The sequence below is a fragment of the Eubalaena glacialis genome, chromosome 2 (genome assembly GCF_028564815.1).
Source record: "Eubalaena glacialis isolate mEubGla1 chromosome 2, mEubGla1.1.hap2.+ XY, whole genome shotgun sequence".
Taxonomy (NCBI): Eukaryota; Metazoa; Chordata; class Mammalia; order Artiodactyla; family Balaenidae; genus Eubalaena; species Eubalaena glacialis.
The window spans coordinates 163990364-164015096 of record NC_083717.1 but is presented as its reverse complement, the minus strand read 5'-3'; the positions used below and the strand labels follow the sequence as shown (position 1 = coordinate 164015096).

General features: G+C 37.9%; 1 protein-coding gene across 1 annotated transcript; it reads right to left on the bottom strand.

The window, feature by feature from the left end:
* Positions 1-21990: 21990 nt before the first annotated feature.
* Positions 21991-24221, bottom strand: LOC133084724 (disintegrin and metalloproteinase domain-containing protein 21-like). Its single transcript, XM_061181491.1, has one exon. The coding sequence runs from the start codon at positions 24145-24147 to the stop codon at positions 21991-21993; it is 2157 nt and encodes a 718-aa protein (XP_061037474.1). The 5' UTR covers positions 24148-24221.
* Positions 24222-24733: the final 512 nt, after the last annotated feature.

The window sequence follows — 24733 nt, the reverse complement described above, 5'->3', positions numbered from 1 at the left end:
ATCTGAACAGAGTAATCACTAGTAGTGAAATTGACTTAGTAATCCAAAAACTCCCAGCAAACAAAAGTCCAGCACTCGAAGACTTCACAGGGGAATTCTACCAAACGAATAAAGAAGAATTAATACCTATCCTTCTCAAATTATTCCCCAAAATTAAAAAGGACTAAACACTCCCAGATTTATTCTATGAGGCCTGACACCATTACCCTGACACCAAAACCAAAGACACTCCAAAAACAGGCCATATTACAGGCCAATATCTCTGATGAATATAGATGCAAAAACCCTCAACAAAATATTAGCAAACTGAATTTAACGATATGTAAAAAGGATTAAATACCATGATCAAGTGGGATTTATTTCAGAGATGCAAGGATGATTCAACATATGAAAAAAATCATTGTCATATGCCACATTAACAAACAGAAGGATAAAAAAATCGCATGATCATCTCAATAGACACAGAAAAAGCATTTGACAAAATTCAACACCCATTCAAGACAAAAACTTTCATCAAGTTGGGTATAGAGGGAACATATCTCAACATAATAAAGGCCATTTTTGACAAACCGACACTAACATCATACTCAGTGGTGAAGCTTTTCCTCTAAAATCAGGAACAAGACAGGGATACCCACTCTCACCATTTCCATTGTATTTAACGCATTATTGCAAGTCCTAGCCACAGCAATAAGACAAGAAAAAGAAATAAAATTTATCCAAATTGGAAAGAAAATAGTAAACTGTCACTATTTGCAGGTGACATGGTAATATATGGAGAAAATCCTAAAGTCTCCACCAAAAAATGATTAGAACTAATTAATAAATTCAATAAAGTTATAGGATACAAGATTAATACACAGAAATTTGTTGCTTTTCTACACACTAATAATGAACTATCATAAAGACAGAGCAAGAAAACAATCTTGTTTAAAATTACACCATAAAGAATAAAATACCTATTAAACTTAACCAAGGAGGTGTAAGACCTGTGCTCTGAAAACCATAAAACACTGATGAAGGAAATTGAAGATGATACAAAGAAATGGAAAGATAGCCTGTGTCCCTGGATGGGAGAATTAATATTAAAATGGCCATATTACCCAAAGCAATCTACAGATTTAATGCAATTCCTTTCAAAATACTCATGACATTTTTCACAGAACTAGAACAAATACTCCTAAAATTCATATGGGACCACAAAAGAGCTTGAATAGACAACACAATCTTGAGGAAAAAAAGAACACAGCTGGAGGAATCACCATCCCAGACTTCAGAGTGTACTACAAAGCTACAGTAATCAAAACAGTATGGTACTGGCACAAAAACAGAAATATAGATCAATGGAACAGAATAGAGGGCCCAGAAGCAAACTGTCACAATCTACAACAAAGAAGACACAAATGTACATTGAGGAAAAGACAGTCTGTTCAAAAGGGGTGCTGGGAAAGCTAGACAGCTACATGTAAAATATTGAAATGAGAACATTTCCTCACATCATATACAAAAATAAACTCAAAATGGATTAAAGACCTAAATGTGAGACTGGAAACCATTAAACTCCTTGAAGAAAACATAGGCAGTACACATTTTTATATAAGTCTTAAAAATAAATTTTATTTTGGATCTGTCTCCTCAGGCAAAAGAAACAAAAGAAATCTGTTGCTTTCTTTTAAAGCAACTAACTTTTACTAAAAGTAAAAACACACAGATGGGATCTAATTAAACTTAAAAGCTTTTGCACAGTAAAGAAACCATCAACAAAGTGAAAAAACAATCTACTGAATGGGAGAAGATATTTACAAATGATATGTTTGATAAGGGGTTAATATCCAAAATATGTAAACAGCTCATAAAACTCAATATAAAAAACAAACAAACAAACAACCCAATTAAAGAATGGGCAGAAGACCTGAATAGACATTTTTCCAAAGAAGACATACAGATGGCCAGCAGGCACATGAAAAGATGCTCAGCATCACTAATGATCAGGGAACTACAGATCAAAATCACCATGCAATAAGACCTCACACCTCTCAGAATAGCTATCATCAAAAAGACCACAAATAACAAATGTTGGCAAGGATGTGGAGAAATGGGAACCCTGGTACTCTGTTGATGGGACTGTAAAGTGGTACAGCCACTATGGAAAACTGTATGGAGGTTCCTAAAAAAAGTAAAAATAGAACTACCATATGATCAGAAATTTCACTCCTGGGTATATATCCAAAGAAAATTAAAACACTAATTTGAAAAGATATATGTACCCCAATGTTCATAGCAGAATTATTTACAATGGCAAAGATATGGAACCAACCTAACAAATACTGTATATTTTCACTTAAATGTGAAATCAAAAAAATAAAACAAATGAATGAATATAACAAAATAGAAACTGACTCATCGATACAGAGAACAAAGTAGTGGTTACCAGTGAGGGGAGGGGTGAGAAGAGGGGCAAAACAGAGGAAAGGGATTAAGAGGTACAAACTACTAGGTATAAAATTAATAAGATACAAGGATGTATAAGATACAAGAATGTAATGTAAAGCACAAGGAATATATCCACTATTTTATAATAACTCTAAATGGAGTATAATCTATAAAAATATTGTCACTATGTTGTACAGCTGAAACTAATAACATTGTAAATCAACTATATTTTAATTTAAAATAGTAATAATAAAGTCCAAAAAAGAATATTCAGTTGTGCCAGAGTCAATAACTTTCATTTCCTCATTGAATTACTTTGGTAAATTTGCCATAAAATCAATAGAGTATGTATGCATGGATCTCTTTCTGGACTCCCTATCCTGTCCCATTGATCTATATGTCTTTTCTTATGACAAAACTACCGAGACTTCATGAATAGGTAGCAGGAATGAATCTCCAAAAATATGCTGAGTGGAAGAAGCAATTCTCAAAAGAATGCATACTATTTAAATTTATATGAAATCCTAGAATAGGCAATATTCTATAGTAACTGCATATTCTATATTTTATTTGAATATTTAAATATATAAATCTAGACATGTAGTAAGTTTATTTTCATTCAGTTCAAATATTGTCTAATTTCCCTCATGATTTGTCCTGTCACCCACAAGTTATTTAAAGGTGTGTTGATTAATGTCGAAATATTTGGGTGAGTTTCCTAAATTTTTTGTTATTTTTTTCTAATTTATTTACATTTTGTTCAGAGAACATTCCTTGTATAATTTTAAACCTCTTAAATTTCCAGAGACTTATTTCATAGACCAGCATAGTGACTGTTCCATGTGCACTTGAAAAGAATGTGTATTCTCCTATTGTTGGGTAGAATGTTTCCTAATATCACATAAGTCAAATTGGTAGATACTTCTGTTCAAGTCTTCTATATCTTTACTGATATTCTACTTGTTCTATCAATTAGTGAGAAAGGAGTGTTGAAATCATCATATCACATATAATGGCCTTGTTTATTTCTCCTTTTAATCTGCCAGTTTTAAACTTTATGTTTATTATGTTTTTATTATTATGCACCTATACAGTTAGGACTGTTACGTTTTCTTGATGAAGTGACCTTTTTATCATTGCGAAATTTCCCTCTCAATCTCTGGTAGTAATTTTTTGTCCTGAAGTCAACTTTTTCTGGTGTCAATTTATCAACTGTACTTTCTTATGATTAGTGTTTGTGTAGCTAACATTTATTATTATTTTTTATTGGAGTAAAATTGCTTTACAATGTTGTGTTAGTTTCTGCTGTACAATGAAGTGAATCAGCTTTATGTATACCTATATTCCCTCCCTCTTGGACCTCCCTCCTACCCCTCATCCCACCCATTTAAGTCATCACAGAGCACCGAGCTGAGCTCCCTGTGCTATACAGCAGGTTCCCACTAGCTATTTTACATATGGTAGTGTATTTATGGCAACCTAATCTCCCAATTAGTCCCACCCTCCCCTTTCCCCAATGTGTGCACATGTCCATTCTCTATGTCTATGACTCTATTCCTTCCCTACAAGTAGGTTCATCTCTACCATTTTTCTAGATTCCACATATAAGTGTTAATATACAATATTTGTTTTTCTCTTTCTCGCTTACTTCACTCTGTATAACAGACTCTAGGTCCATCCACATCTCTACAAATGACCCAATTTTGTTCCTTTTTATGGCTGAGTAATATTCCATTGTATATATGTACCACATCTTCTTTATCCATTCATCTGTCGTTGGACATTAGGGTTGTTTCCATGTCGTGGCTATTGTAAATAGTGCTGCGATGAACATTGGGGTACATGTGTCCTTTTGAGTTATGGTTTTCTCTGGGTATATACCCAGTAGTGGGATTGCTGGGTCCTATGGTAGTTCTATTTTTAGTTTATTAAGGAACCTCCATACTGTTCTCCATAGTGGCTGTATCCATTTACATTCCCACCAACAGTGCAAAAGTGTTCTCTTTTATCCAAACCCTCTCTAGCATTTATTGTTGTAGATTTTTTGATGATGGCCATTCTGACCAGTGTGAGGTGATACATCATTGTAGTTTTGATTTGCATTTCTCTAACAATTAGTGATGTTGAGCATCTTTTCATGTGCCTCTTGGTTATCTGTATGTCTTCTTTGGTGACATGTCTATTTAGGTCTTCCACCCATTTTTTAATTGGGTTGTTTGTTGTTTTTGATATTGAGCTGCATGAGCTCTTGGTATATTTTGGAGATTAATCCTTTGTCCGTTGCTTCATTTGCAAATATTTTCTCCCATTCAGAGGGTTGTCTTTTTGTCTTGTTTGTGATTTGCTTTGCTGTGCAAAGGCTTCTAAGTTTCATTAGGTCCCATTTGTTTATTTTTGTTTTTATTTTCATTACTCTAGGAGGTGGGTCAAAAAAGATCTTGCTACGATTTATGTCAAAGAGTGTTCTTCCTATGTTTTCCTCTAAGAGTTTTATAGTGTCCAGCCTTACATTTAGGTCTTTAATCCATTTTGAGTTTATTTTTGTGTATGGTGTTAGGGAGTGTTCTAATTTCATACTTTTACATGTAGCTGTCCAGTTTTCCCCGCACCACTTATTGAAGAAGCTGTCTTTTCTGCATCGTATGTTTTTACCTCCTTTGTCATAAATTAGGTGACCATATGTGTGTGGGTTTATCTCTGGGCTTTCTATTCTGTACCATTGATCTATATTTCTGTTTTTGTGTCAGCACTATACTGTCTTCATTACTGTAGCTTTGCAGTATAGTTTGAAGTCAGGGAGCCTGATTCCTCCAGCTCCATTTTTCTTTCTCAAGATTGCTTTGGTTTTTCTTGCCTCTTTGTTTCGCGGCGCGCAAGGAGAGGGGATTCAGAGCGCCACCTAAACGAGCTCCAGAGACGGGCACGAGCCGCGGCTATCAGCGCGGATCCCACAGCAACAGGGACGCAGAGGGAGAAGCGGAGAGATTCCCGCACAGAGGCTCGGCGCCGAGCAGCACTCACCAGCCCGAGAGGCTTGTCTGCTCACCCGCCGGGGCGGGCGGGGGCTGGGAGCTGAGGCGCGGGCTTCGGTCGGATCCCAGGGAGAGGACTGGGGTTGGCTGCGTGAACACAGCCTGAAGGGTCTAGCGCACCACAACTAGCCAGGAGGGTGCACGAGAAAAAGTCTGCAGCTGCTGAAGAGGTAGGAGACTTTTTCTTGCCTCTTTGTTTCGCGGCGTGCAAGGAGAGGGGATTCAGAGCGCCACTTAAACGAACTCCAGAGACGGGCGCGAGCCGTGGCTATCAGCGCGGACCCCAGAGACGGGCATGAGACGCTAAGGCGGCTGCTGCTGCCGCCACCAAACAGCCTGTGGGCGAGCACAGGTCATTCTCCACACCGCCCCTCCCGGGAGCCTGTGCAGCCCGCCACGGCCAGGCTCCCGTAATCCGGGGACAACTTCCCCGGGAGAGCACACGGCGCGCCTCAGGCTGCTGCAACGTCACGCCGGCTTCTGCCGCCGCAGGCTCGCCCCGCCTCCTCCGTACCGCTCCCTCCCCCCGGCCTGACTGAGCCAGAGCCCCCGAATCAGCTGCTCCTTTAACCCCGTTCTGTCTGGGCGGGGAACAGACGCCCTCAGGCGACCTACATGCAGAGGCGGGTCCAAATCCAAAGCTGAACCCCGGGAGCTGTACGAACAAAGAAGAGAAAGGGAAATCTCTCCCAGCAGCCTCAGAAGCAGTGGATTAAAGCTCCACAAACAACTTGATGTGCCTGCATCTGTTGAATACCTGAATAGACAACGAATCATCCCAAATTTAGGAGATGGACTTTGGGAGCAGGATATATTAACTTTTCCCCTTTTCCTTTTTTTTGTGAGTGTAGATGTGTATGCTTCTGGGTGAGATTTTGTCTGTATAGCTTTGCTCTCACCGTTAGTCCTAGGGTTAGGGCCGTCCGTTTTTGTTTTTTTTTTTTTGGCTTAAAAATTTTTTTTTCCCAATAAATGTTTTCTTAATAATTTTTTCCTTATTTTCTATTTTTAAAAAAAATTTTTAATAAGTTTTTTCATATTTTTTATTTTAAAAAATTAAAAAAATTTTTTTCTTAATATTTTCTAAATAATTTTTTCTTATTTTTAGTATAAAAAATTAATAAATCTATTTTTAAAAATTAAAAAAAATTTTTTTTCTTAATAAATTTACTCTTAATAATTTTTTTTCTTATTTTTTATTATAATTGCTTTATTTTATTTTATTTTATCCTCTTTTTTTCTTTCTTTCCATTTTTTCTCCCTTTTATTCTGAGCCGTGTGGATGAAAGGCTCTTGGTGCTCCAGCCAGGCATCAGGGCTGTGCCTCTGAGGTGGGAGAGCCAACTTCAGGACACTGGTCCACAAGAGACCTCCCAGCTCCACGTAATACCAAACGGCGAAAATCTCTCACAGATCTCCATCTCAACATCAAGACCCAGCTTCACTCAACGACCAGCAAGCTACAGTGCTGGACACCCTATGCCAAACAACTAGCAAGAGAGGAACACAGCCCCATCCATTAACAGAGAGGCTGCCTAAAATCATAATAAGGCCACAGACACCCCAAAACACACCACCAGACGTGGACGAACCCACCAGAAAGACAACATCCAGCCTCATCCACCAGAACACAGGCACTAGTTCCCTCCACCAGGAAACCTACACAACCCACTGAACCAACCTTAGCCACTGGGGACAGATACCAAAAACAACGGGAACTACGAACCTGCAGCCTGTGAAAAGGAGACCCCAAACACAGTAAGATAAGCAAAATGAGAAGACAGAAAAACACACAGCAGATGAAGGAGCAGGGTCAAAACACACCAGACCTAACAAATGAAGAGGAAATAGGTAGTCTACCTGAAAAAGAATTCAGAATAATGATAGTAAGGATGATCCAAAGTCTTGGAAATAGAATAGACAAAATGCAAGAAACATTTAACAAGGACGTAGAAGAACTAAAGAGGAACCAAGAAACAATGACAAGCACAATAAATGAAATTAAAAATACTCTAGATGGGATCAATAGCAGAATAACTGAGGCAGAAGAACGGATAAGTGACCTGGAAGATAAAATGGTGGAAATAACTACTGCAGACCAGAATAAAGAAAAAAGAATGAAAAGAACTGAGGACAGTCTCAGAGACCTCTGGGACAACATTAAACGCACCAACATTCGAATTATAGGGGTCCCAGAAGAAGAAGAGAAAAAGAAAGGGACTGAGAAAATATTTGAAGAGATTATAGTTGAAAACTTCCCTAATATGGGAAAGGAAATAGTTAATCAAGTCCTGGAAGCACAGAGAGTCCCATACAGGATAAATCCAAGGAGAAACACACCAAGACACATATTAATCAAACTATCAAAAATTAAATATAAAGAAAACATATTAAAAGCAGCAAGGGAAAAACAACAGATAACACACAAGGGCATCCCCATAAGGTTAACAGCTGATCTTTCAGCAGAAACGCTGCAAGCCAGAAGGGAGTGGCAGGATATACTTAAAGTGACGAAGGAGAAAAACCTACAACCAAGATTACTCTACCCAGCAAGGATCTCATTCAGATTTGATGGGGAAATTAAAACCTTTACAGACAAGCAAAAGCTGAGAGAGTTCAGCACCACCAAACCAGCTTTACAACAAATGCTAAAGGAACTTCTCTAAGCAAGAAACACAAGAGAAGGAAAACACCTACAATAACAAACCCAAAACATTTAAGAAAATGGGAATAGGAACATACATATCGATAATTACCTTAAATGTAAATGGATTAAATGCTCCCACCAAAAGACACAGACTGGCTGAATGGATACAAAAACAAGACCCATATATATGCTGTCTACAAGAGACCCACTTCAGACCTAGGGACACATACAGACTGAAAGTGAGGGGATGGAAAAAGATATTCCATGCAAATGGAAATCAAAAGAAAGCTGGAGTAGCAATTCTCATATCAGACAAAATAGACTTTAAAATAAAGACAATTACAAGAGACAAAGACGGACACTATATAATGATCAAGGGATCGATCCAAGAGGAAGGTATAACAATTGTAAATATTTATGCACCCAACATAGGAGCACCTCAATACATAAGGCAAATACTAACAGCCATAAAAGGGGAAATCGACAGTAACACAATCATAGTAGGGGACTTTAACACCCCACTTTCACCAATGGACAGATCATCCAAAATGAAAATAAATAAGGAAACACAAGCTTTAAATGATACATTAAACAAGATGGACTTAATTGATATTTATAGGACATTCCACCCAAAAACAACAGAATACACATTTTTCTCAAGTGCTCATGGAACATTCTCCAGGATAGATCATATCTTGGGTCACAAATCAAGCCTTGGTAAATTTAAAAAAATTGAAATCGTATCAAGTATCTTTTCCAACCACAACGCTATGAGACTAGATATCAATTACAGGAAAAGATCTGTAAAAAATACAAACACATGGAGGCTACACAATACACTACTTAATAACGAAGTGATCACTGAAGAAATCAAAGGGGAAATCAAAAAATACCTAGAAACAAATGACAATGGAGACACGACGATCCAAAACCTATGGGATGCAGCAAAAGCAGTTCTAAGAGGGAAGTTTATAGCAATACAAGCCTACATCAAGAAACAGGAAACATCTCGAATAAACAACCTAACCTTGCACCTAAAGCAATTAGAGAAAGAAGAACAAAAAAACCCCAAAGCTAGCAGAAGGAAAGAAATCATAAAGATCAGATCAGAAATAAATGAAAAAGAAATGAAGGAAACAATAGCAAAAATCAATGAAACTAAAAGCTGGTTCTTTGAGAAGATAAACAAAATTGATAAACCATTAGCCAGACTCATCAAGAGAAAAAAGGAGAAGACTCAAATTAATAGAATTAGAAATGAAAAAGGAGAAGTAACCACTGACACTGCAGAAATACAAACGATCATAAGAGATTACTACAAGCAACTCTATGCTAATAAAATGGACAACCTGGAAGAAATGGAGAGATTCTTAGAAATGCACAACCTGCCGAGACTGAACCAGGAGGAAATAGAAAATATGAACAGACCAATCACAAGCACTGAAATTGAAACTGTGATTAAAAATCTTCCAACACACAAAAGCCCAGGACCAGATGGCTTCACAGGCGAATTCTATCAAACATTTAGAGAAGAGCTAACACCTATCCTTCTCAAACTCTTCCAAAATATTGCAGAGGGAGGAACACTCCCCAACTCATTCTACGAGGCCACCATCACCCTGATACCAAAACCAGGCAAAGATGTCACAAAGAAAGAAAACTACAGGCCAATATCACTGATGAACATAGATGCAAAAATCCTCAACAAAATACTAGCAAACAGAATCCAACAGCACATTAAAAGGATCATACACCATGATCAAGTGGGGTTTATTCCAGGAATGCAAGGATTCTTCAATATACGCAAATTAATCAACGTGATACATCATATTAACAAATTGAAGGAGAAAAACCATATGATCATCTCAATAGATGCAGAGAAAGCTTTCGACAAAATTCAACACCCATTTATGATAAAAGTCCTGCAGAAAGTAGGCATAGAGGGAACTTTCCTCAACACAATAAAGGCCGTATATGACAAACCCACAGCCAACATTGTCCTCAATGGTGAAAAACTGAAACCATTTCCACTAAGATCAGGAACAAGACAAGGTTGCCCACTCTCACCACTATTATTCAACATAGTTTTGGAAGTGTTAGCCACAGCAATCAGAGACGAAAAAGAAATAAAAGGAATCCAAATCGGAAAAGAAGAAGTAAAGCTGTCACTGTTTGCAGATGACATGATACTATACATAGAGAATCCAAAAGATGCTACCAGAAAACTACTAGAGCTAATCAATGAATTTGGTAAAGTAGCAGGATACAAAATTAATGCACAGAAATCTCTTGCATTCCTGTATACTAGTGATGAAAAATCTGAAAGTGAAATTAAGAAAACACTCCCGTTTACCATTGCAACAAAAAGAATAAAATACCTAGGAATAAACCTACCTAAGGAGACAAAAGACCTGTATGCAGAAAATTATAGGACACTGATGAAAGAAATTAAAGATGATACAAATAGATGGAGAGATATACCATGTTCTTGGATTGGAAGAATCAACATTGTGAAAATGACTCTGCTACCCAAAGCAATCTACAGATTCAATGCAATCCCTATCAAACTACCACTGGCATTTTTCACAGAACTAGAACAAAAAATTTCACAATTTGTATGGAAACACAAAAGACCCCGAATAGCCAAAGCAATCTTGAGAACGAAAAATGGAGCTGGAGGAATCAGGCTCCCTGACTTCAGACTATATTACAAAGCTACAGTAATCAAGACAGTTTGGTACTGGCACAAAAACAGAAATATAGATCAATGGAACAGGATAGAAAGCCCAGAGATAAACCCACGCACATATGGTCACCTTATCTTTGATAAAGGAGGCAAGCATATACAGTGGAGAAAAGACAGCCTCTTCAATAAGTGGTGCTGGGAAAATTGGACAGGTACATGTAAAAGTATGAAATTAGAACACTCCCTAACACCATACACAAAAATAAACTCAAAATGGATTAAAGACCTAAGTGTAAGGCCAGACACTATCAAACTCTTAGAGGAAAACATAGGCAGAACACTGTATGACATAAGTCACAGCAAGATCCTTTTTGACCCAGGTCCTAGAGAAATGGAAATAAAAACACAAATAAACAAATGGGACCTAATGAAACTTAAAAGCTTTTGCACAGCAAAGGAAACCATAAACAAGACCAAAAGACAACCCTCAGAATGGGAGAAAATATTTGCAAATGAAGCAACGGACAAAGGATTAATCTCCAAGATTTACAAGCAGCTCATGCAGCTCAATAACAAAAAAACAAACAACCCAATCCAAAAATGGGCAGAAGACCTAAATAGACATTTCTCCAAAGAAGATATACAGATTGCCAACAGACACATGAAAGAATGCTCAACATCATTAATCATTAGAGAAATGCAAATCAAAACTACAATGAGGTATCATCTCACACCGGTCAGAATGGCCATCATCAAAAAATCTAGAAACAATAAATGCTGGAGAGGGTGTGGAGAAAAGGGAACACTCTTGCACTGTTGGTGGGAATGTAAATTGATACAGCCACTATGGAGAACAGTATGGAGGTTCCTTTAAAAACTAAAAATAGAACTACCATATGACCCAGCAATCCCACTACTGGGCATATACCCTGAGAAAACCATAATTCAGAAAGAGTCATGTACCAAAATATTCATTGCAGCTCTATTTACAATAGCCAGGACATGGAAGCAACCTAGGTGTCCATCACCGGATGAATGGATAAAGAAGATGTGGCACATATATACAATGGAATATTACTCAGCCATAAAAAGAAATGAAATGGAGGTGTTTGTAATGAGGTGGATGGAGTTAGAGTCTGTCATACAGAGTGAAGTAAGTCAGAAAGAGAAAAACAAATACAGTATGCTAACACATATATATGGAATCTAAGGGAAAAAAAAAAAAAAGAGGTCATGAAGAACCTAGTGGCAAGATGGGAATAAAGACACAGACCTACTAGAGAATGGACTTGAGGATATGGGGAGGGGGAGGGGTGAGATGTGACAGGGTGAGAGAGTGTCATGGACATATATACACTACCAAATGTAAAATAGATAACTAGTGGGAAGCAGCCGCATAGCACAGGGAGATCAGCTCGGTGCTTTGTGACCACCTAGAGGGGTGGGATAGGGAGGGTGGGAGGGAGGGAGATGCAAGAGGGAAGAGATATGGCAACATATGTATATGTGTAACTGATTCACTTTGTTGTAAAGCAGAAGCTAGCACACCATTGTAAAGCAATTATACTTCAATAAAGATGTTTAAAAAAAAAAAAAGATTGCTTTGGCTATTCAGGGTCTTTTGTGTTTCCATACAGATTGTAACATTTTGTGTTCTAATTCTGTGAAGAATACCATTGGTAGTTTGATAGGGATTGCATTGAATCTGTAGATTGCTTTGGGTAGTACAGTCATTTTCACAATATTGATTCTTCCAATCCAAGAACATGGTATATTTCTCCATCTGTTTATGTCATCTTTGATTTCTTTCATCAGTGTTTTATAGTTTTCTGAGTACAAGTCTTTGGCCTCCTTAGGTAGGTTTATTCCCAGGTACTTATTCTTTTTGTTGAGATGGTAAATGGGACTTTTCCCTTAATTTCTCTTTCTGATTTTTTGTTGTTAATGTATAGGAATGCCAGAGATTTCTGTGCATTAATTTTGTATCCTGCAACCTTACCAAATTCATTGATTAGTTCTGGAAGTTTTCTAGTGGCATCTTTAGGATTTTCTATGTGTAGTATCATGTCATTTGCAGTGACAGTTTTACTTCTTCTTTTCTAATTTGGATTCCTTTTATTTCTTTTTCTTCTCTGATTGCCATGGCTAAGACTTCCAAAACTATGTTGAATAAGAGTGGCAAAAGTGGGCATCCTTGTCTTGTTCCTGATCTTAGTGGAAATGCTTTCAGTTTTTCACCATTGAGTATGATGTTTCCTGTGGGTTTCTCATATATGGACTTTATTATGTTGAGGTAGGTTCCCTCTATGCCCATTTTCTGGAGACTTTTTATCATAAATTGGTGTTGAATTTTTTGAAAAGCTTTTCTGCATCTATTGAGATGATCATATGGTTTTTATTCCTTAATTTGTTAATATGGTATTTTACATTGTTTGATTTGCATATATTGAAGAATCCTTGCATTCCTGGGATAAATCCCACTCGATCATGGTGTATGATCCTTATAATGTGTTGTTGGATTCTGTTTGCTAGTATTTTGTTGAGGATTTTTGCATCTATGTTCATCAGTGATACTGGTCTGTAATTTTCTTTTTTTGTGATATCTTTGTCTGGTTTTGGTATCAGGGTGATGGTGGCTTTGTAGAATGAATTTTGGAGTGTTCTTCCCTCTGCAATATTTTGGAAGAGTTTGAGAAGGATAGGTGCTATCTCTTCTCTAAATATTTGATAGAATTCGCCTGTGAAGCCATCTGGTCCTGGACTCTGTTTGTTGGAAGATTTTTAATTACAGTTTCAATTTCATTACTTGTGATATGTGTTTTTGTATTTTCTAATTCTTCCTAGTTCAGTCTTGGAAAATTGTACCTTTCCAAGAATTTGTCCGTTTCTTCGTGGTTGTCCGTTTTATTGGCATATAGTTGTTTGTAGTAGTCTATTATAATCCTTTGTATTTCTGCAGTGTCAGTTGTGATTTATCCTTTTTCATTTGTAATTTCATTGATTTGCATCCTCTCTCTTTTTTTCTTAGTGAGTCTGGCTAATGGTTTATCAATTTTGTTTATCTTCTCAAAGAACCAACCTTTAGTTTTTTTGATCTTTGCTATTGTTTTCTTCATTTCTATTTCATTTATTTGTGCTCTGATCTTTATGATTTCTTTCCTTCTACTGACTTTGGGCTTTCTTTGCTCTTCTTTCTCTAGTTGCTTTAGGTGTAAGGTTAGAGATTTTTCTTGTTTCTTGAGGTAAGATTGAATTGCTATAAACTTCCCTCTTAGAACTGCTTTTACTGCATCCCATAGGTTTTGGGTCGTTGTGTTTTTGTTGTCACTTGTTTCTATGTATTTTTTGATTTCCTCTTTGATTTCTTCAGTGATCTCTTGGTTATTTAGTACTGCACTGTTTAGCCTCCATGTATTTGTGTTTTTTACAGTGTTATTTTTTCCTGCAATTGATTTCCAATCTCATAGCATTTTGATCAGAAAAGATGCTTGATATAATTTCAATTTCTTAAATTTTCTGAGGCTTGATTTGTGACCCAAGATGTGATCTATCCTGGAGAATGTTCCATGTGCACTTGAGAAGAAAGTGTATTCTGCCACTTTTGGGTGGAATGTCATATAAATATCAATTAAATCTATCTGGTGTATTGTGTCATTTAAAGCTTCTGTTTCCCTATTTATTTTCTGTTTGGATGATCTGTCCATTGGTGTAAGTGGGGTGTTAATGTCCCCCACCTTTACTGTGTTACTGTCAATTTCCCCTTTTACGGTTGTTAGCATTTGCCTTATGTACTGAAGTGCTCCTATGTTGGGTGCATATATATTTATAATTGTCATATCTTCTTCTTGGATTGATCCCTTGATCATTATGTATTGTTCTTCCTTATCTCTTGTAACAGTCTTTATTTTAAAGTCTATTTTATCTGATATGAGTATTGCCACTCCAGCTTTCTTTTGATTTCCATTTGCATGGAATATCTTTTTCCACCCCCTTGCTTTCAGTCTGTATGTGTCCCTAGGTCTGAAGTGGGTCTCTTGTAGACGACATATATATGGGTCTTTTTTCTGTATCTATTCAGCCAGCCTGTGTCTTTTGTTCGGAACATTTACTCCATTTACACTCAAGGTTATTATCGATGTGTATGTTCCTATTACCATTTTCTTAATTGTTTTGGGTTTGTTTTTGTGGGTCTTTTTCTTCTCTTGTGTTTCGCACCTAGAGAGGTTCCTTTAGCATTGTTGTAAAGCTGGTTTGGTGGTGCTGAATTCTCTTAGCTCTTGCTTGTATGAAAAGCTTTTGATTTCTCCATTGAATCTGAATGAGATCCTTGCTGGGTAGAGTAATCTTGGTTGTAGGTTTTTCTTTTTCATCACTTTAAGTATATCATACCACTCCCTTGTGGCCTGCAGAGTTTCTGCTGAAAATTTAGCTGATAACCTTATGGGGATTCCCTTGATTAACCTGATACCGTAGATATAGTGGACAAGTGTGATGTTCTGAGGAGTGTCAAGATGATCAAATTATTTTCAAGCTATATTGTGGCAGAGAAGAGAAGGGTTAACATAGACTTGAAGTGAGATTTTGAATGTATACTGCTTTCCATCCCAAGAGAATGCTAACTGGTTTTGATCTTCCTTCCTGATAGAGACTGAAAATAATGTATCTGTCAGATCAATGGGTATATATCATGTGCCAGATACTGTGCTGATCTCTTCCAGTAAAGTTAATATACCCAGCACGCTATGCATGTTTGAGACCTCTACTTGGGTAAGTTTATGGTAATTCACCAAGACTCATTTGATCTTTGCAGCAGAAAAGCAGTAAATTAAATGGGAATGTGATGTGGATCACCACTCTTCAACCTTTAAGTCATTAGTGATGTTCTCTTTCACTCATGATGTATTAGTCCTTCTGTTTTACTATTTTGGCTGGAGGTGCATGGGTGTGGGGGAAATTTTTAGGTCCTCTTACTCGGTATTTCCTTCCATGATAACTTTTACTCCATAGACCAAAAAACCACTTTGAGGATACTGTCAGCTTCTGAGTTTAGGCACTCAGGACCCAGGGAAATTACCACAGAATGGGTTCATGCGCCCATTGGACCCATTGTGAGATGCCCTTGGATCAGGATTTTATTTCTTTCATGGTCTCCTTCATGAGGCATTTTGGGTTCTGTGGTATCTGTGTCAGGTCAGACCTTGCATCTGATAGTCCTAAAAAGATCTGAGTATTCCCTCTTTCCCCATTGAGTGGTTACTCTGGTACATGTGTATCCACTTGATGAACATGCCCCTTTGGGAAACAAGGTCCTGTTGGGGGAACAAGTTAGGGGAATATTTATTGTATATATATTTGTGATGACATTTCAGGGTCCTTCCTAAAAAATACCTGGTCTCTCCTTTAATTGGCAATAAATAGATCAGTGATATTCTGACTTAGGTCTGAAAACTGGACAAGAGATGCCCATTGCAGAAGTTTCATTAGTCTATTGATCACCAGCTTTTGATCTTTTTTTGGCTGTGTAAGGTAATAAATGCCCTCATTACCAGCCCAGCTATCTCATCCCTAGGAGAACCAAAATCTATTAGACATGGCATCAAATACACTTATGTCAGGGCCCAATGTTTGCAATTACAGTCTTACTGCCCATTACAGTAATTATGTCCACCATGTTGTTTTTAGTTAAGGGCTGGCTCCTTTTTTCTACTATTATTGTAGGCCATGATATCTGGCCTACAAAGACAGCTACCACTGAGGTCCCAATGATGCCTACTTTCCTCTGACAAGTGAATTTCTTACTGCTTGAGTGAAGATAGTGTCCTCTAGGACCTCCAGATAAACAGGATCAGCAGTGATTTCTCTGGTCATTTGTAATAAATCCATTTCCTAACAAGCCTTCTTCCCTGAATATTCTGACCCCAAAATTCACTTAACTGCCAAAGTAGTTCTAGCATTTCCACCTCAATTATTATAGTCCACCAACATTTCCAAGCCATGAAGATGCAATAATTCCAGCAGAACGTAAGGATAAGCTCTGGGCATCTTTGCAAGAATGTTAAGTCCTAAGAACTTCCTTATTTAAAAGTTTTCCCTATATAAGGACAACCCTCAGACTGGGAGAAAATATTTGCAAATAAAGCAACTGACAAGGGATTAATCTCCAAAGTACACAAACAGCTCATGTAGCTCAATATCAAAAAAAGCAAATAACCCAATCAAAAAAATGGGGGAAGATCTAAATAGGTATTTCTCCAAAGGAGACATACAGATGGCCAACAAGCACATGAAAAGATGCTCAACATCACTAATTATTAGAAAATGCAAATCAAAACTACAGTGAGGTATCACCTCCTACACCGCCGGGGGGAATGTAAATTGGTACAGATGCCATGGAGAACAGTATGGAGGTTTCTTAAAAAACTAAAACTAGAACTGCCATATGACCCAGGAATCCCACTCCTGGGCATATACCCTGAGAAAACCATAATTCGAAAACATACATGCACCCCAATTTTCATTGCAGCACTATTTACAATAACCAGGACATGGAAGCATCCTAAATGGCCATCAACAGAGGAATGGATAAAGAAGATGTGGTATATATATACAATGGAATGTTACTCAGCAATAAAAAAGAATGAAATAATGCCATTTTCAGCAACATGGATGGACCTAGAGATTGTCATACTGAGTGAAGTAAGTCAGACACAGAAAGACAAATATCATATGATATCACTAATATGTGGAATATAAAAAAGAGGGGGTACAAATGAACTTATTTACAAAATAGAAGTAGAGTCACAGATGTAGAAAACAAACTTATGGTTACCAGGGAATAAGTGTGGGGAGGGATAAATTGGGAGATTGAGATTGACACATAAACAGTATTACATATAAAATAGATAACTAATAAGAACCTACTGTATAGCACAGGGAACTCTACTCAATACTCTGTAATGACCTATATGGAAAAAGAATCTAAAAAAAGAGTGGTTATATGTATATGTATAACTGATTCACTTTGCTGTACACCCGAAACTAATACATTGTAAATCAACTATACTCCAATAAAAAAAATTGTTTTTAATGAAACATGAATAGAAATAAGAGCATGGGCAATTAGAAGTATTGGAAAAAGATATTTCATTAGGCTAAAATCTATAGCATTCATGGAAGAATGAATGACATTAATAAAATATTAAAAATTAAAAAAATTTAACAAGTAAAAGCTTTCTCCTATATAATCTTATATTCTATTTCTCCTGATCCAGTATCCTCAGGATATATTCCTATATGTATCCTCCTGGCTTCTAATGGCATATATTAGCCAGTTCCCTATGTTCTCTTGAGAAAGGATCCAGTTCCTCTCATACTGAGAACTGTACAGCCCCACTTGGGCCATTTTGAGGACTGACCCTAGTTATAGGTCTAGATGCTATGAGGGGAAATTAAGGACAGATCTTCAGGAGGGTAAGCGTAGTCTTTGGTGAAGCATGGTCTCCAGGCAATGAGAGACTGCTCTCTTCTAGCAAGGGTTAAGGAATGAGTTCCCCTGGCCCAGAGTGTTCAAGAAAACCTCACAATTTAAGTTTTCAAATGCATCCCCTCAGATGTCCTCATCCAAAATCTTAGGATAACAATTCTCTTCTAATAGGACCTTTGATTTTTACATAGGGAAACATACCAGACATCTAAACCCAGTGATCTTTATAATTCTGCACATTTATGACAAATCTTGGGTATTATTTTCAGTACAGTCTGTAGGATGAGATTCTCTGTAAACATTTTTGTAGAGGTCTTGGGACAGTCACACCACACCCAAGTTTTTTAACCTGAACCTGTAATTTTCTTTCTTCATGGCTTCTTCACTAGTTAACTAACCTCATAATTCTTGCATTTCTAATTCAAATACTAGGACTAATGTATAATCCAGGGCACTACTTCTGTCTGTACCTCATCCCAGCACACCACAAGTGAGAGTCTTAGTTTACAATGTTGCAGCACACCAGTTTCTACTGGATGGACTATGTGTTCTAGTCGCAATCTAAGTAACTGACCCAATTCTAAAATCTCACGTCTTATAGATCCTTCTTTTAAGGAACACTTCTGGTACCAACTGTTAGAAATGGACCCTGAGACAAGAATTTGAGTATGAACAGTTTATTTGGGATAAAATTCCAAGATTTGAGGGCATGGTAGAGGAGTGGGAAACTGAGACAGGAAAGGGATAAAAGCAAATCAAGCATACACTAATGGGTGAGTGACCACATGAGCAACTAGGACACAATTCTACTGTGGACTCTCTGAGAGACACTGTCAGATACCTCAGAATTGTCCCATGAGGACTGGGGAAATTGTGAGATTTATTTGCAAAACATTTCTCATTGGTTAAGAGTTGCTTCCAGATGTATTAACTCCTTTTTGCTCCTAGCCTGCTCCATGGATGGGCCAAATACACTCCTGTAAAGTAGGAAGCCACTAGTCTGTATAGGAATCACCATACTACAGAAGATACATATGCATTTAATCCTTGCCTCAGCATCTATTTTCTAGAGAATCTGGGTACAGTATATGATGGTCCACTCTACATCCCCCTGTTCCACCTAAGTTCACTGGCAGCTGCAGGAGACAATTTCCATTCTCTGACAGTTTCCTATGTCAAATGCTGTATCTCACTTCTTTTCCTGACAGCTTTCTCCTACCCCATGGAGGAATATTCCAAGGTGTGTTTCACATGACTTAGAGAGTCCACAGGGAATGGCTTCAGTAGCCCACAGTGGAAACTTGCTCATAATATACTTTTTTTTGTGCTTCCCAAATAAACTAACTCCACATAAACCCTGGTTTCAGCACATACTTTTTGGGGAACCCAAATTTAGAGAGTAGGTAAGACTCTATGTTTGTTATAAGGAGGTTAATTTTATCCTCTAATCTTGATATAATTGACATACTCAGCCCTAATTAACTCAGCCAACATAAAATAACAATGCAGCTTTTCCTCAAATTAGAAATATTGCAAAAGTTGCAGCTTCTTGTAAAAATTTGCAAGGAAAATAATATGACTCTAACAAATTAACTTTAAAATATAATACAGAATCTTAATTTACCAGTAAAGCAGTGAACAATGACTTATTCAATAAAGTGTATTGGGCTAACTGGCTAGCCATTTGAAAAAACATATGGTTGGGTTTCTATTTAATTTCTTATAGCAAAATAAATTCCAAATTTAAGCATGAAAACTGAAGTCAACATAATCCCAGAAAATAAAAAGGATTATCTCAAAGTTATCTCAAGCGAAAATATAAAACCCAGTAAATATAAAAGAACATTAGATTGACACATTTGACTGTAACAAAATTAAAAATTTTTTATACAAAAAACAATTTCAAAAGAGAATGAGTAAATTGGAGCAGCTGCCTTTTGTCTCCATATGAACATGTATACATAAAACACGTGAGTCATTCTCTGATTTACATTCTAAAACTAAACAATCAGTTTGTCTTCTTGGTTCTTGCTTCCCAGTTTCTATGGTCCCACTAGATGTCCTTTTCTTCTCTCTGTCTCTGGGTGATACATTGTTACCATCTATTCCTAGAGTGTATCAAAGGGATGACCACAAAGTGACAGAAGCACACAAGTAGAACACATGACATTTCAAAAGGTAATACTTTTCCAAAGATGTGATGTTTAACCTCTGTTGAGAGAAAAATGGGAGTTTTCCAAGGCAAGGGGGTTGGGAAGGGTGGTAAACAGAATTTTGGGAATGGGAATTGATATACAGATGCGCAGAGGCATGACACAGCCAAGTATATTTAAAACAGAAAATAGCTAGAGGATGCAAAGTGTGCAAAGCATAATGGAAAATGATATAAAAAAGGTTATTTCAGTTGACAAAGAGTGGCATTTAGAAGTTATCTGGACCATATACAGAAGGTATCTGATTTAGAAATGTGTTTTCAAGAGACAAGACTTCCAGAAATACTGAGAATAGACTGAGGAGATGATAAATTGGGGACAAAAAGATGGCGATGGACAAGTACAAAAGGCGCATTATAAATACACATTTTAGATATTCAAAGTACAATTTTGAACAAGAGCTACAGTAGTTTTAAAAAGAAGACAAAAGTATCAATATTATTTTTACATTTCCTAATTAACTTCATGCAATTAATAATCCATTCAAACATTTATTGTGTACTAGGCATATTCTAGGTTATTGGGACTCAACAGTCAGCAAAAACAGTTAAAACAACCCTGCCCTCAGGGAGATTATATTCTGGTATTCAAAGAAAATACCCCCAAGAGGATACCCAAACTGCCAAATTAAGGCAAAGAGTTAGAGCAGACAAGCTTGGCTGGGAAGCTGAGGGAACAGGGTCAGGAGTTTTTGTTAAACAATCAATTTGTTTATACTTTAACAAGAAATCATTCCTTTCTCTCTTTTGGTTATCAAATAACCCCAAGAGGTTGTGTGGGAAAGCGTTATTATTATCCTTCTTTTCAGATTTTGTAGCACAGTGTTAGAAAATGTAAGTGATTTTTCCAACTTTATTACATCTCTTTTCATAGCAGTAGGTACTGTCACTACAGGGAATCCTGCCCTGCATATATACATCTTCTGGGCACTGATGAGATGTCCCATCACACCACTAAGGAAGGTCACATTCATTGACCTGATGTCTACAGAGTTCCCCTGATGGCATGAACTGCATTGCAGTCTTTGCTTGTTCTATGCATTTCACTGGGAAAATATTTCCATGATTCCAAATCTTAGTCCCAATCAAAATCACATAAGTACCCAAATGCTGATAAATGAATCCACTATGTTGACAACAACAAATACATCCTCTGCACACTTTGGGAATGAAAAGAGGCAAGACTCACCCCTGGGGCCTCAGATGTCTGTGCCCTGCCTTTTCTATGAGTCATATTTGTGCTCAAGAAACACAAAGAGGACTAACTTAGGGGGAAATGAGCTTTATTTGCTGCTTACAACAATGAACAGTAGATAGGAAAATGTTAGGAATTATCTTTGTTTGATGGCAATATTTCTGATACTGACAGAAGGCAAGGTCTCTGCATTTTTCTGTAAACTGTCAGAAATGTGCTCAGTTTCATGCATGTAGGAATATTTATACTGCCAATAGACTAAAACTTAATAATGTATAGGCTATTAAATTTTAGGCACGTTCTTAATCGGAAGAGTGAGTCTTAGTCTTCTTGGATCCAAAATGTTTTCGAAGGTATATAAATACAGCAGGTAAAAGTAAAAGCAAAACAGACGAACTAAGAGTCACAACTAGTGGCAAGAAAACTCTTCTGGCAGATGCTGGGCCACTGTCAACACTACCTCCATTGCCTCTGTGTAGACAATAGGGCGGGGACCACCCATAGCCACAGTGGCAGTGATGTTTGTTATTGCAGATCCCCTTCATGTTGCAGGTCTCAGGGAAACAGACTTGTGACAGGAGAGACAGATTGACACACTTCTTGTGTATGCAGATATTTCCTGGACCACACATGGTACCATCTTTCACTTCACCAACATCAGGTGTATTCATCCCTAAGTGATAGTCGATACTCCAGCAGGTGACACCATTGATGTGAGTGTACTGCAAAGTTGAGTGATCTCTCAGGTGGGGAATGTCTCCCACATTCTCACACTGAACTCTCCCACAAAAGCTATCTGAAGTATGACATTTTAGGTATGTTGTGCCATTTATACCACAGTGGCCAAAACGGTTTCCCTGGGAGTTGATTTCTTTATAGCAGCTCTGAGATGCACTCTTTGAACCTTCACCAAAAATCTCCCTGCACTGTTCATCATGCTTATTACATCTCTTTTGATAGCAGTAGGCACCATCACTACAGGGAATCCCGTCCTGCACATATACATCTTCTGGGCACTGATGAGATGTCCCATTGCACCACTCTGGAAGGTCACATTCATTGACCTGATGTCTACAGAGTTCCCCTGATGGCATGAACTTGCAGTCCTTGCAACAAAGCCCAAAAGCACAAGCAGCCCCAGGCCTCAGAGTGCAGTTCAACAGACAACAGGGATCTTGTTCACACTGCTTTATAGATCCACAGTCACACTTCTCTTCTTCTTCAATCACACCATTCCCACAGCGCTTCAGCATAAAGACTGCCCCTGGAATTGGAGGATTGTGCAGACATGATCCCTGGTTTAAAGTGGTCTTTGTAAAATCTGCATAACTACAGTTCGTGAATCTCTCTGCTGGCACTCTGATAGCATTCATGATGCAAGCACTTTGCCCACACAAACAGAATTCTTCATCATGTTGCATACCCAGAGTATGACCTAACTCATGAGCTACAGTGAGGGCAAAAACAGACCAGGGGTCTCCTTTGAAATTATTAACCCCACAGTCAAGAGGAGGACGACATATTCCTGCCACATAGGCTATACCGAGGACACTTATAAATGAATTTTTAATGAAAATATGTGCAGCATCATACTGTAGCTGGGAAAGACTGATTTGTTTCCACTGAGAGAAATTCTCCAGAACCTGTTCTATGCTTATCATTGGGAAAACATTTTCATGATTCCAAATCTCAATCCCAGTCAAAATCACATAAGTACCCAACTGCTGATAAATGGAATCCACTATGTTGACAACAACAAATACATTCTCCTGCACCTTTGAGAAATTACTTTGAGAATAAATGAAGAAATTGTGATCTACCACCACAACCAGCTCCAGAAACCATAAATGGGTCCACCAGTTATAAGTAGAATTTTGTTTCAGAGTTGATTTCTCAGCCTCTTCAAATTCCAACTGTTGGTGTGCTGCTTTATTTGTTAAGCCACATCTCATAGGTGAGAATTCTGCCTCATTAGTGTTTATCTTATAAACCAGGTGTTCAAATGTAGTAGAGTGCCTGATGGGCTGGATTTCATAAGTAAGGTCATTTATCTGCAGCATTCCTTGAAAGCCCCCAGCACAAGTACTGAGGGAAACCAGGGACTCGGGGACCCCCTCCACATAACCATGAAAATAGCAGTCATTAGGAACAAAAGGATGATCCTGGCGAAGGGCGTGCTCTTCCGTGTAGGTGAACACTGGGAGGGGTCTGGAGACCAAAATCTTCTTAACCCTCATGTGGACAACATGTCTTCGGCCCCCAAACTGCAGGCTGTAGGAGAGCCAGCCTGGAGCATTTGCACCTCTGCCCCTGTTGGTAACCTTCAAGGGGATCACCACATCTGGGGAGCTGAGGCTTTGTGAGCGCCTAGCCTGGGAGAGGCCTGAAGGGAACAGAGACACCTCAAGCGAGAGCAGTACAACAACTCTCATGGACACCCTGGCCTCACCAATCACCATTATGGAGCAGCCATTATGGAGCCATCTGTTCAGAGGAAAACAATGTGAGGCACTGCTGATCTGGCTTCTCCCTCTGAACTGACCTTTAAGGATCTGTGTCCTGCCAGAGTTACACCATCAGAGCTGCAGTGCTGAAAGTGAAAATAAAAAGAAGGGTGGGGATGGTGGTGGGATTGGGTAAGAAAAGTAGGAGAGAAAGAATTTGAATGACGAAATACTGATTAATGAATCAAGAAAAAGCTTTGGATTTGCTTTCAGTAAATGGGGGTTGTGAAGTTAGAGGGGGCATAGATAAGACAATATTGGCCATATTGATAGTTGATAGTCGTTGGAGTTGGATGATAAGTACTCGGGTTTTCATTATACAATTATCTCCATACAAATAGGTGGTATAAAAATCTCCACAATAAAAAGTTAAAGCAAAACTAAAGAAACTTCAGAATACAGTGACTCTATATCTTAATTTGTCCAAGACTATGTTGGTTTATGCCTGTTGTCCTTGCATAACTATTGTCACCTTCCCCTGTCAAAAGTGGAGAGGTCAGAAACAATTACAACAATTCTTATGTCAATTTGCACCAGTCTT